This window comes from Labeo rohita, chromosome 17 (genome assembly GCF_022985175.1).
Source record: "Labeo rohita strain BAU-BD-2019 chromosome 17, IGBB_LRoh.1.0, whole genome shotgun sequence".
NCBI lineage: Eukaryota > Metazoa > Chordata > Actinopteri > Cypriniformes > Cyprinidae > Labeo > Labeo rohita.
Window position 1 is genome coordinate 27,171,762 of NC_066885.1, and position 14,000 is coordinate 27,185,761.

General features: G+C 35.7%; 1 protein-coding gene across 1 annotated transcript; it reads left to right on the forward strand.

Annotated features, from left to right (window-relative positions):
- Positions 1 to 70: 70 nt before the first annotated feature.
- fam161b (FAM161 centrosomal protein B) lies at positions 71 to 12,935 on the forward strand. Its single transcript, XM_051132725.1, has 9 exons — positions 71 to 290; positions 4,518 to 4,828; positions 5,748 to 6,190; positions 6,364 to 6,695; positions 8,281 to 8,402; positions 9,201 to 9,368; positions 9,448 to 9,547; positions 9,633 to 9,799; positions 10,178 to 12,935. Exons 1-9 carry the CDS (start codon positions 273 to 275, stop codon positions 10,257 to 10,259), a joined length of 1,743 nt encoding a protein of 580 aa, XP_050988682.1. The 5' UTR covers positions 71 to 272; the 3' UTR covers positions 10,260 to 12,935.
- Positions 12,936 to 14,000: the final 1,065 nt, after the last annotated feature.

A 14,000-nucleotide genomic window follows, 5' to 3' on the forward strand; every position in this document is an offset into this window, starting at 1 on the left:
GTTTAGTTTATTTAAACGTGAATGTAGGCAACATTTGTTGCTGCATAAAATATTTGCGGTGAAACAGATGCTATTCTGCATCTAAGATTCCTGGAAGACATGCTGTAAAACTGTGGACTCAGTGGTCGTGCTCAGGCGCTGGTGGGTGGAGACTGAGACCGGTGCAGAGATCATGATATTTGCCGATTCCAAGGAAATGCAGTGTGTCTTGATCTTTCACAATTAATGGATGAGTGTTTGAGTGATGTCCTCATAGCGGGCCTGATCACAGCATGGATCAGATGACAATGGTGAGAGAAAAAAAAAAAAACAATAATGGCGGAAGAGCTTATGAAATACCAGAGTTTGAGTTCAAATAGGAGACAGATGTCTGATATTTTCCAGTGTAGCGTTATTTATCTATTTAACATTTAAAATCTGCTCGTGTTATTTTTTATAAGAATTTTTTTAATCGCTTTTGGCGAAGTCGAACAACAATAACAGAGCGTAACCAGGCGAGTTTGGGGTTGCCATAGTAACAACATTCGCGCTGTTGACATTCAACAGCACAACAGACTCAGTACAAGAACAAAGTCAATATTCTGATGACATAAAATATTACTTTCCTTCGTATATATAAATAATCGTTTTGATAATCGTTTAAATACGTATTTTGTACTAGTGCTTACATTCATGGAAATCAGTGCTGCTTGGGACGTCGTTAAACTAGTCCAATAACAATATTTTGGTCATTCTATAATTAGGGGTACATTTAGAATTTGACAACGTGAAGAAAAAAGTTTTAATTTTTCCCCCAAAAAACTAAACATGACCTTACACTGCTGTTTTGAAACAATCTATATTGTATAAAGTGTTATATAAAGGTGAGCTGCGTAAAATAACATCTGTGTTTGCTACTGTCCACCATGTTACTTTTACTGGGTTGACAGGTAACTTAGTTGACATTTTTAGTGTTTTGGGCCTAACATGGAAGCCAAGAACTAGTGAACTAGTATGCTTAGAAATATATTTTCATAAACAAAATATAAGTTTTAACTAGATGAGTAAAGTTTGAGAACAAACTTTAAGTTGGCTTGAGAAAGCCTAGCCTGAAAGTTTTAAGCTGTTGTAAAAGTATGGAAGGATGATTTAACATATTGCTTACATGATTTAACATGTTGTTAACATGTTTTAGCATGACTAGCTTATTGCTTGTATTTTTATAGGCTGATTACAATGTTGTTAGCATGATTAACATGTTGTTATCATAATTTTCAAGTTACTAGAATGTTGTTAGCATGATTAGCAAATTATTAGCATGTTTCTAGCCTGATTAGCATGTTGATAGCATGTTGATAGCATGTTTCACACATGATTAGCATGTTACTAGCATGTTTCTAACATGATTAGCATGTTACTAGCATGTTGCTAGTATGATTAACAAGTTACTAGCATGTTTTAGTACGATTAACATGTTGCTAGTATGTTTCTAACATGATTAGCAAAGCTGCTAGCATGTTTCTAGCATGATTAGCATGTCGCTTGCATGTTTCTGGCATGATTAGCAAGTTGCTAACATGTTTCTGGCATGATTAGCAAGTTATTAGCATGATGTTAGCATGTTACTAGCATGTTGCTAGCATGTTTCTAACATGATTAGCAAGTTACTAGCATGTTGTTAACATGTTTCTAGTATGATTAACATGTAACTAGCATGTTGCTAACATGATTAGCACGTTACTAACATGTTGTTAGCATTTTCTAATATGATTAACATGTAACTAGTACGTTGCTAGCATGATTATCATGTTACTAGCATGTTGTTAGCATGATTAACATGTTACTAGCACATTGTTGGCATTTCTCTATCATGATTAGCATGTTACTACCATGTTGTTAGCATGATTAGCATGTTACTAACATGTTGTTAGCATGATTAGCAAGTTACTAACATGTTGTTAACATGTTTCTAGTATGATTAGCATGTAACTAGCACGTTGCTAGCATGTTTATCAAGTTACTAGCATGTTGTTAGCATGATTAGCATGTTACTAGCATGTTGTTAGCATGACTAGCATGTTGTTAGCATGATTAGCATGTTACTAACATGTTGCTAGCATGATTAGCAAGTTACTAACATGTTGTTAGCATTTTCTAGTATGATTAGCATGTAACTAGCACGTTGCTAGCATGATTATCAAGTTACTAGCATGTTAGCATGATTAGCATGTTACTAGCACGTTGTTAGCATTTTTCTACCATGATTAGCATATTACTAACATGTTGCTAGCATGATTAGCAAGTTACTAACATGTTGTTAGCATTTTCTAGTATGATTAGCATGTAACTAGCACGTTGCTAGCATGATTATCAAGTTACTAGCATGTTAGCATGATTAGCATGTTACTAGCACGTTGTTAGCATTTTTCTACCATGATTAGCATGTTACTAGTATGTTGTTAGCATGATTAGCATATTACTAACATGTTGCTAGCATGATTAGCAAGTTACTAACATGTTGTTAGCATTTTCTAGTATGATTAGCATGTAACTAGCACGTTGCTAGCATGATTATCAAGTTACTAGCATGTTAGCATGATTAGCATGTTACTAGCACGTTGTTAGCATTTTTCTACCATGATTAGCATTTTACTAGTATGTTGTTAGCATGATTAGCATATTACTAACATGTTGCTAGCATGATTAGCAAGTTACTAACATGTTGTTAGCATTTTCTAGTATGATTAGCATGTAACTAGCACGTTGCTAGCATGATTATCAAGTCACTAGCATGTTGTTAGCATGATTAACATGTTACTAGCACGTTGTTAGCATTTTTCTACCATGATTAGCATGTTACTAGTATGTTGTTAGCATGATTAGCATATTACTAACATGTTGCTAGCATGATTAGCAAGTTACTAACATGTTGTTAACATGTTTCTAGTATGATTAGCATGTAACTAGCATGTTGCTAGCATGCTTCTACTATGATTAGCATGCAACTAGCACGTTGCTAGCATGATTATCAAGTTACTAGCATGTTGTTAGCATGATTAGCATGTTACTAGCATTATTAGAAATATTAGAGTGGAAGCTTAAATGAGTCTAAATGGATTAGAAATAGTACATAGAAGGGAAGCTTGAGCCTCAAGGGATTCTGGGAAGTGTTGAAGAGTGTTGGCTCATTTGAACAGTCCGTCAATGTAAGTCTATGGGATTTCTGGTGGTTTTGATAGTCTGGTTTACGAAAACCGTAAGCCGGATCAGTCTGAAAAGATAGAGCACACCGAGTCAGACCAGTCTGAAGGTCTGGGCCGAGTTTGGTGGTTCTAGCTTGAAAGCTCTAGGAGGAGGTAGATACCGAAATTTGGCTCAGAAGAAGAATAATAATAATATTCTTAAATAGTAGATCAGTAATTGAGAAAGCCAACTTAATTAAATTGTCTGTTAATATTTGCAGCAATAATACTACTGTAACACTGTTGACAGTCAGTTAATCCACTCTTGACACAGGTTTGCTCGTTTAACCTATTAGGGGAAAGAGAGAGAACATAACTTCTAGTGTTTCATCCATGTGCAAATTATGCAAAAATGGGACATACCACCCCCATACCAGGGGGTTTTCTAGAGGGTAACTTAGTTGACAATGGTTTGGACACAAATAAAGCAAGTTATATCACAATACATACTTATTATCAAATGTCTTAATAACCTAATGTAACTGAAGGTAAAACTATGAAATTAATTCATATTTCAGGTAATTTTCATGCTTAAATGCAGAGTAGAATGAGCAACTTTATCAAATCGGATAGCTGAATATCAGGGTTATATGTGATATGAGCATCATTTTTGAACAAAAGCTATGGCTTTTTAACATATAGTAGTGTGACTGGGAAAAATATGTTTACTAGAAAATTAAGCATCGGGGCTTTATATTGATGAAAAATATTAAAAATATACTTTACAGACATGAGATGTACCCACAATTATAGAATGACCCATGTATTGCAGTACAAATATTCCATGTAGACTCCCAAAATGTTGTTTACAATAGTTTTACTATATAGCTTGTCATAATACATTTTAAGTAGTGTTTTAATTACGCAATATTACAGTCAAACCAAAAATTATTCAGACACCAGATAGAATTTTTTATATTTTTTTACTAGTGGGTGCAGAACACTATAGTTAGTTAAATTAAATTAAATTAAGCATTGCTTGGTAACTGATCAACAAAGTATTGATAGTTGTGTAAATACTGTCATACTAACAGTTGTCTGAATTTTTGGTTGATTGTAATCCATTACATACCTTTCTATCAAAGTTATCAAAGTTAATTATTTGTTCTGACACAGTTTAACTCTGAATTCTTGTCATATTTTATTACCATTTTCTAAACTATAGCGAATAAACTGTGATCATGTAAAAAATGTTGAAGGTGTTTGAATAAATTTTGGTTTGACTAGTTTGGTGAAAGCTCCATTCTTACTTCATCAATTCATTAATCCAACTAAATGCAGATTTTTTCTGTCCAGATCTCTCCCACTTTAGATTTCTCTAGATCTGAAGAGGGAGACAATGTGCATGTTTCGGAAAGCCGGCTACCCTGTAATGAGGATAGGAAAAAGTCTGAACTATCTCTGGAGTTGCATTTGGAGGCTCTGAAGGCCAAACGCAAGCAGCAGCTGGAGAAATTAGAGCTTCAGCACCAGAATGGCCTGGAGAAGAGGCTCCTGCAGAACTCACTGCTCACCACGAGCACTGAATGGATACTTAAATCCAAAACACTTCAGCAGAGCATCAGCGATAATGATGGGCGAAACTCTGAGAACCGCAAACACCACAGGTACTTCATTTCTTAAAGGAGAAATTCACGTCCAGAATGAAAATTTCCTAATTTACTCTCCCCCATCCAAGATGTTCTTCAGTTTCTTCAGTCAAAATGAAATTAAGGTTTTTAAAGGAAAACATATCAGGATTTTTCTCCATATAGTGAACTTCAATAGTGGCCAACAGGTTGAAGGTCCAAATTGCAGTTTTAAAGCAGCTTTAAATGGCTCTACATGAATAAGGGTCTTATGTAGTGAAACGATTGGCCATTTTCTAAGAAAAACACAAATTAATATACTTTTTAACCACAAATGCTCATCTTGCACTAGCTCAACCTCAAGCTTTACATAATCATGCACGCGCGACGTAGGTGAAAGTGTTTACAAAGCGAAAGTCAAACACCTTTTACAAAAAATGTAAAACAACGATGTTGAAGGAGAAAATGAGATGGAGTTTTTTAACCTACCCTACCTTTTTGAACCGGAGTACACAGATGAAAAACTAACGGCGCATTAGGTTTTCAACCTAATTAAGCAATCGCAGAGCTAGTGCAAAATGAGCATTTGTGGTTTAAAAGTATATACATTTATTTTTTTTTTAAGAAAATGACAGACCGTTTTGCTACATGAGACCCTTATTCCTCAGCTGGGATCGTGTAGAGCCTTTTGAAGCTGCATTGAAACTGCAATTTGGACCTTTAACCTATTGGCCACCACTGGAGTCCACTATATAGAGAAAAATCCTGGAATGTTTTCCTCAGAAACCTTAATTTCTTAGCGACTGAAGAAAGAAAGACATGAACATCTTGGATGACAAGGGGGGCGAGTAAGTTATCAGGAAACTTTCATTCTGGAAATGAACTTACCCTTTCAATGCGATAACAGTGTTTCCAACGGTATTGAACTGAAACATACATCTTCTACTCTTGTCCTCAGTTCAAAGGTGTTTCTGCATAGTTTTACTTCAAATGGAGTCAAGGCACCAAGAACTACTGGATCTGGTTCTCAGGGAACTGTGATAGAGAGACAGAGGAAGCCTCTTCCCCAGGATTCACAGAAAGCCAAAGAGAAGGCAGACCTGGCTGAGTGTCAGAAACAGTTTCGTGTTGCTCCTGTCCCCGAGCACATCTCTAAACCTCTTTATGATGACCTCATCCATGAACAAGAGCGCTTGAGGAAGGAAGGTCGTGAGCAGAGGAGAGATTTCCTCTTGACCATGCAGAAGCCCTTCAGGTTCCACAAGAGGGAGGAGAAGAAGCAAGAGAGGCTGAAGGAGGAGATGGCCTCTGCTAATAAAAGTGAAAAAACAGAACCAGTTTGTGTGAGAAAACCTATACCGAAAGCAATCTCAGACCCCAGGTTCTCTGAACGGCTGAAAGGTGCCATTTATTTGAATATTTAATCAAAATAGTGTATATTAATTTATGTGCTTATGCCTGTTCTAAACACCATATGTACCATTTAATTGAAAATCTAACATATTTAAAGGAATAGCTCACACAAAAATCATTTACTCACCTTCTAAAACTGTATTTATTTGATGCTGATTCAGAGCAGGAGCAGCAAAGGAAGATTCGCATTCATCTTAGAGCTCAGGAGACGCTGAAAGCCTCCTCAGCACCCATTCAAAGACAAGAACCCAGTGCAGATAGACAGACTCGCAGTGCTCAGACGAGCAAATCCAAGATGCTGGGTTACTTGGAACAGAAGTTGTCCTTCAGACCTAAAACTAATGCTGCCGTGCCTGACTTTGACAAGCTCTATCAGGCCTTTCAACAAAAGGCAATGGAGGCAAGAGAGAGGAGAGATGTCACTCAGTGTAAACCCTTCCAGCTGCGCACATCCACACTACAGCCTCATCATAGGAGCCCAGAAAACACACAGGTTGCTATTTGAATTGAGTTTAGAATTCTTTAATTACAATTTACAGATAATGTACTCACCCCCTTGTCATCCTAGATGTCCATGTCTTTCTTTCTTTAGTCGTAAAGAAATTGTTTTTTGAGGAAAACATTTGAGGATTTGTCTCCATATAATGGACTTTTATGGTGCCCCGAGTTTGAACTACATTTTATAAATTTTAGTAAATACATTTTTGTGTGCTGCTAATATGAAGAAGACTATAAGGGTTTATTGCCTTTTTTGGTTCATGAAAGACTTACAACAGCTTTGCTGTAGTCTTTATTTATGTATTCAAGGTCAATGACAGTGTGCATTAGTGCAGTGTCATCTAACATTTAGTCATTTCAGCAAATATTACAGCGCTCTGTTGAAAGAAAATGTTTGGGAACATGGCGTGATTCTGCAAAGCTAGCACCGCAAACTAAAGGGTTACTGGGAAAAGCACAAAGTCTGACCTATAGTTTTTTCTTGTGATTCTGGTCAGAGAAGTTCGTCAATAGCAAAATACCAGCTACAGATTCTATAATTTGAGACCTATAATTCTGTACTTTATATTTTATTGACCACATTTCCTAAAAAACACCTAAAATTTCAGTTTAGAAAATTTACTAGAGTATATTTAGTTTCTGCTTACTGAATCATCAGTTTAAGTACAAATATCATGGTACTTGATGTTATTTCACGAGTGTCATGATTTTTTTTAAAGGAGAAGTCCATTTCCAGAACAAAAATTTAGAGATAATGTACTCACCCCCTTGTCATCCAAGGTGTTCATGTCTTTCTTTCTTCAACCGTAAAGAAGTTGTGTTTTTTGAGGAAAACATTTCAGGATTTTTCTCCATATAATGGACTGATTTGGTGCCCCGAGTTTGAACTTCCAAAATGCAGTTTAAATGCAGTTATTTTCATTAAAAAAAATACAATTTATATGCTTTTTAATGTCAAATGCTCATCTTGTCTTACTCTTCCTGACCTTGTGTCATGACAGTTAGGGTATGTTGAAAAACTCCCATCTCATGTTCTCCCTCAACTTCAAAATTGCCCTATATCGCTGTTTTACCTGTTTTGTTACCTTTTTTCTTTGCATGTTCACTTTGCAAAGACTGGGTCAGTACTTCTGCAGCGATGTAGGATGATTTTGAAATGATTTTTGAAGTTGAGGGAGAAAATACGAGACTTTTTCAACATACCCTAACTGTCTTGACTCAGAATACATTCGGGTCCAGGCTGAACAAGATGAGAAAAGCGTTTGAGATTATAAAGTATTTAAATTGTATTTTTTAAATTAAATTAACCAATCATTTCACTAGACAAGACCCTTTTTCCTCGGCTGGGATCGTTTACAACAGTATTTGGGATCGTTTGAATCCGCATTTAAACTGCATTTTGGAAGTTCAAAATCAAGGCACCATATCAGTCCATTATATGGAGAAAAATGCTGAAATGTTTTCCTCAAAAAACATAATTTCTTTACGACTGAAGAAAGAAAGACATGAACATCTTGGATGACAAGGGGGTGAGTACATTATCTGTTAATTGTTGTTCTGGAAGTGGAATTTTTTTTTAGGAATCTACAGACAAGACGGATCTAAAGAGAAGCAGTTCATTTGGTGGCCTGACATCACTGTCTATGGATACTCTTCCAACTTACATCACAGATGCTGCCAGAAAAAGATCCATGGCTGTAAGGTGAGCATGCTGTTTCCTACATTTTCATAGTTTTATTAAACTTTTTTATTCTAACCAATAAAACGTATTTCACTGAATCTTGTTTGCTGTACAGGCTGTTGATTAATGTAAATAGCTATTTAAAGAAAAGGAAAAAAGAAAATCCTGTCATTAATTACTCACCCTCATGTTGGTCCAAACCCGTAAGACCATCGTTCATCTTTGAAACACAAATTAAGATATTTTTGATGAAATCTGAGAGCTTTCTGACCCTGCATAGACAGCAACTTACCTACCACGTTTAAAGCTCAGAAAGGTATTAAGGACTTCGTTAAAATAGTCCATGGGACATCAACGGTTCAACCTTATGTTATGAAACTACGAGAATACTTTTTGCGTGCAAAGAAATCTAATACAATTAGTTTTTTTTATTAGCCCTGTCTATGTGACCCTGGACAGCAAAATCAGTCACAAGTGGCAAGGGATTTTTTTATTCCAAAAACCATTAGGATATTGAGTAAAAATCATGTTCCTTGAAGATATTTTGTAAATTTGCTACCGTAAAAATATATCAAAACCTAATATATTTGGACAACTTTAAAGGTGATTTTCTCAATATTTAGATTTTTTTTTGCACCCTCAAATTACAGATTTTCAAACAGTTGTATCTTGGCTAAATATTGTCATATCCTAACAAACCATACACCAATGGAAAGCTTGTTTATTCAGCTTTCATATACATTATACATTTAAAAAAAATGTACCTTTATGACTGGTTTTGTGGTCCAGGGTCCCATATTTAATCTGTCTGTCATACAGGAGATCTCTGGAGCTGAAGGACCTCGAGCAGCAGGAGAATGCAAAGTGGATGAAGCAGCACAGAATCAAGTCCCAAGCTATGAGCAGGGCAGTAGCAATGAGAGCCAAGGCAATGGACCCTCATAAAAGTCTTAAAGAGGTCTACCAGGAGAAACTCAAACAGCACCGGTAAGCACAAAAAATGTTTAGGACTTTATTGTATAAACAAGCCAGGAATTTAATAACTAATTATGAGTTGTGAATGTAGGCAAGCTGATCTGGAGAGGATGAAAGATTATCAAAGAGAGCTGAAGGAAATCAAAACCCGAGTGACAGCTCGCCCATACCTGTTTGAGCAGGTTTCGCAGGTAATATTCAAAATCTTTTCTTTTTCAAAATAATGTAACTTGCATATTTTCAAAAGATTTCACTTTATATATCTAACACTTTCAGAAAAATGCCAAGAATCATGCTGAACGCAGATACAGGGATACTTTGGAACAAGCAGGTCTGGATGAAAATTTCGTGAGATCAAAAGGAGAAACAAATAAGGCCATCCATGTGGACAGTGAGTCTACAGATGAAGATCATTACAGCACTGAAAGCGAAACCCAGAAGAGGTATGGAGACACATGAATGATGAGGTTTAAAATTAGTCTGCCCATTATTTTTTACAGTGAATATGTGTTATGATTATCATAGAGCGGAACGAATCTGTTCGATGCAAAGATTTAACAGCGTGTTAAAGTATTTATCCTAGTTTTGATGAAAGGTTTAACATTACTTCCTCTCTTGTGACCAATACCCATCAAAATAAAATCATCTTACTCAATGGAAATACAGTAGATGCGGTTTTGACATCAAACGATCTATTTATTACGAATCTTTCTTCTTATGTCAGCTTTATTGACACTGGCATAGCGAAAAAGTAACCATGCAAATATTATGATGTAGCAGCCATATGGATACACGCTACTCTACTATCGTTTTATGTACAGTGCAGGAAGTGTGGAAGACTGTGTCACAAATGAGGAGGAAAAAGAAGGGAATGTGGAAACCAAAGAGGAAGAGTTGCGCTGACAGACGCGGTTGGTGGGCCAGTGTATTTCATCCATATTCCACATGTGCAGAGGAGACTGTGGTCAGACAACAAATCGCTGACAGATCATTTCAGTTTTGAAAATTCGTGTTGTGTATGATTGATTTTTTGTTTTGTAGATTTTACTGTATTTTGTATGACTGTACACTGTGCCAGTGAATCAGTGTGGGTCTTTATACAGCTGAGCCCTCTTGTTTGTTAATGTTTTTACAATAGAGAATGGATTATGAATGTTCAAGAAATTCCATATGGGTGTCATAACATTTTTAATAAAACTGAAAATCAAAAGCAAGTTTAATTTTATGATTCCGAGTATGTTATGGGGGCTACCGACCCAACAAAGACAGAGAATTAACCAAAAAACACTTGGCAACCAGAGGAGCTGCATATTAAAAGCAGTATATTTGCTTGAGTTCTACTTACTGCGCATTAAATCATCTTGTAAACCACAGAAACAGCTCTTGGGTCTGGTGTCGGGCACCCTCAAGGTTTGCAAACAGTAAACTGGGGAAGCCTCATCTTGGCCCGAACGCATCTTCCACCTGGAGTCTGTCAAGTGTGGCTTTGAACGTCTGCTATAATTATGATCTATAACTGTCACAGAGACTAGCTTTATTCACGAAACTCCATTTGAATAAGTACACAAATAACATTCTAAGACAACTCTTCTTTAGCACAAGGCCCATCTGAAATTCTCATTCCTGAAGTCAGGCTATTTTGAGAGTCATAGCGCTGGTTGAGTAAACAGCCCTCTATTGGAAAAAAGAGCTTGCGCTAGTGCGTTTGGCCACATCAAGAGCTTTTTACTCCAATTGGCTTCTTGAGTCCTGGTTGGATTTTTAGTGATTTTTAAAGGAATTAATGGAATTTGTGTTTCTGTGTAATGGAATGGACAGTTCTTTAGTTATTTTGAAGATTTTAAGTCATAATTTCTGCTTTTGCTGTAACATGATGATCTCAAGATGAAACATAATTACTTTAAACAAGCCGTGTAGCGAGCAGTGTATTTTGAAGGCTAAAATTGAACTTTCGGTGAACATATGATAGCCAGTTCTGTCCATTTTGTTGAATAAGTTATATATTTAGTGGTTGAAGGAATGATGACACTGAAAAATCAAACGAGTCAACTGCACATTTGAAAATGACTGCCCAGTTTCACCTCATGATACCCATTCATTTTGTTTCGGAAATACTTTTTTTTTTGTTTTGGTTAAATGAGGTTTAGGTTGAAGTACAGTTGGGCTTTGAGTCGGGGTCAAGACCTGGCAGCAGTTTGATGCGTCATTTCGAAAAGAGTGTATTTACAGGTTGTGTGTATATGAACATCACCACAAAGTCGTGCGAGAGTGAAACTTTTGATTTTGAGCATCGAGTTTCAGATTTGGGATGTGTTGGTGGAATAAACATGACTGTGTTTTTCTAGACCAGCCTGGAAGTGTGCGTTCCGCTGGTTTCCTTGACACAAACAGCCAACAGGATGAACAAAACTTTTAAGAGTTTTAAGCCTAAGTACTATAGAAGTAAAAAGATAAAGTTAGGCTAGAAATAAAACATTTTTTTTGGAGGAATACAATAAACTCAACAATTTAATAAAAGTGGACTAGTGAGTAGATGAGTTCACACATTCATTAAGATGTTTAATATTCCCAGACAACCTGTTAAGTCCCATTTAGCCACTTGTTAAAGGGATAGTTCACCCAAAAATGAAAATTACCCCATGATTTACTCACCCTCAAACCATCCTAGATGTATATGACTTAGCTCTAAGGGGGTTAATAAAGTTCTAAAATGTATCAATGTGTTTTTGTGAGAAAAATCAAAATATTTAAAACTTTATAAACTGTAATCTCTAGCTTCCACTCACTGTCATGTACATGTTCATGAAAAAGCGGCGTTCCAGCGGATGACGTAGAGACGAAGACGAAGCGTAAGCTCCGATGAGAATATGCTAGTTTCTCAAGAACCAAGTTTTGTTTACAACAATGGAAAACCAGTCTCCTCTTAGCTTATATCGAAATCCTCTGCTATTTTTCTTTACAGATTCTCGTTTTGTACTTCATTCGCTGGAACGCGCGTACGACAGCAGAAGCTAGAGATGATGGTTTATTACGTTTTAAATATGGACATTTTTTGTACACTAACGCATCGATTCACTGCAGAAGGCCTTTATTAACCCCCCAGAGCCATGTGGAGTACTTTTTATGATGGATGGATGCAATTTACTTTGCTTCGAAATCTCAAGAGCCATTCACTGCCATTATAAAGCTTGGAAAAGCCAGGATATTTTTTAAACTCTGATTGCATTCGTCTATTATTTACACCTGGGATGGCTTAAAGGTAAGTAAATCATGGGGTAGTTTTCATTTTTGGGTGAACTATCCCTCTAAGTTTTTTTAAGATGTATAAATGCTTTAAAAAATAATGAGTACTACCGATAAAGCATGAAAATAATGGAATCGAAAGTGCAAAAAAGTTGTAAAACTCATTTCCTGCAGCACTCTGTGGACGCAATGTTTACAGTGAAATGCATGAAATTATTATTTCTTTGTTTTCATTTACAGTAAGAGTTGCATGTAGAATAGTATTGGACAGTTACAATAGAGCATGTAACGAGTTTAAAAACATACAGAAGGTTACTTTTTGCTAATCTTTCAAGTTCATATTTACAATTTTGGAAGTCATAATTACAATATCAGGTCATTCAAATCACTTTGGTCAAGCAAATTAAAAAAAAAAAAAAAAAAGTAATTCATTTAACTGGTTTAATTAATTACAACAAAATGCAACATGCAATCAAAATGCAATCCTTTTTTAATGTGTTTTTGCTTATACAGTTGAGGTCATAAGTTTACATACACCTTACAGAATCTGCAAAATGTTATTGTTTTACCAAAATAAGAGGGATCATACAAAATTCATGTTATTTTTTATTTAGTACTGACCTGAATAAGACATTTAACATAAAATACATTTACATATATCCCACGAGAGAAAATAGTAGTTAAATTTATAAAAATGACCCCATTTAATAGTTTACAAATGCTTGATTCTTATTGTGTTGTTACCTGAATGATCCACTGTTGTGTTTTTTTGTTGTTGTTGAGTGATATATGAGTCCCTGTTTGTCCTGAACAGTTAAACTTCCTGCTGTTCTTCAGAAATTTCCTTCAGGTCCCAGAAATTCTGTGGTTTTTCAGTATTTTTATGTATTTGAACCCTTTCCAATAATGACTGTATGATTTTGAGATCCACTCATATGCAACTATTACATTAGGTAGAACCAAGGTTGTAAACTTTTGAACAGAATAAAAGATTTTTCTTTCTAATAGTTGCATATGAGTCCCTCAGTTGTCCTCAGTGTGAAAAGATGGATCTCAAAATCATACAGTCATAGTTGGAAAGGATTTAAATACACAAACATGCTGAAAAACCAAAACATTTGTGGGACCTGAAGGATTTTTCTGAAGAACAGCAGGCAGTTTAACTGTTCAGAACAAACAAGGGACTCATGAACAACGATCACTAAACAAACAAACAAACAAACAAACAAAACACAGCTGTGGATCATTCAGGTAACAACACCGTATTAAGAATCAAGCGTGTGTAAACTTTTGAACAGAGTCATTTTTATAAATTCAGCTATTATTTTCTCTTGTGGACTATATGTAAACGTTTTTTTTTTATGTGAAATATCTTATTCAGACCAGTACTAAATAAAAATA

Coding starts and splice junctions, on each gene's coding strand:
- fam161b (XM_051132725.1), top strand. Junction 4,829..5,747: donor GAGAACCGCAAACACCACAG/GTACTTCATTTC, acceptor TCTTGTCCTCAG/TTCAAAGGTGTTTCTGCATA. Junction 8,403..9,200: donor AAAAGATCCATGGCTGTAAG/GTGAGCATGCTG, acceptor TCTGTCATACAG/GAGATCTCTGGAGCTGAAGG.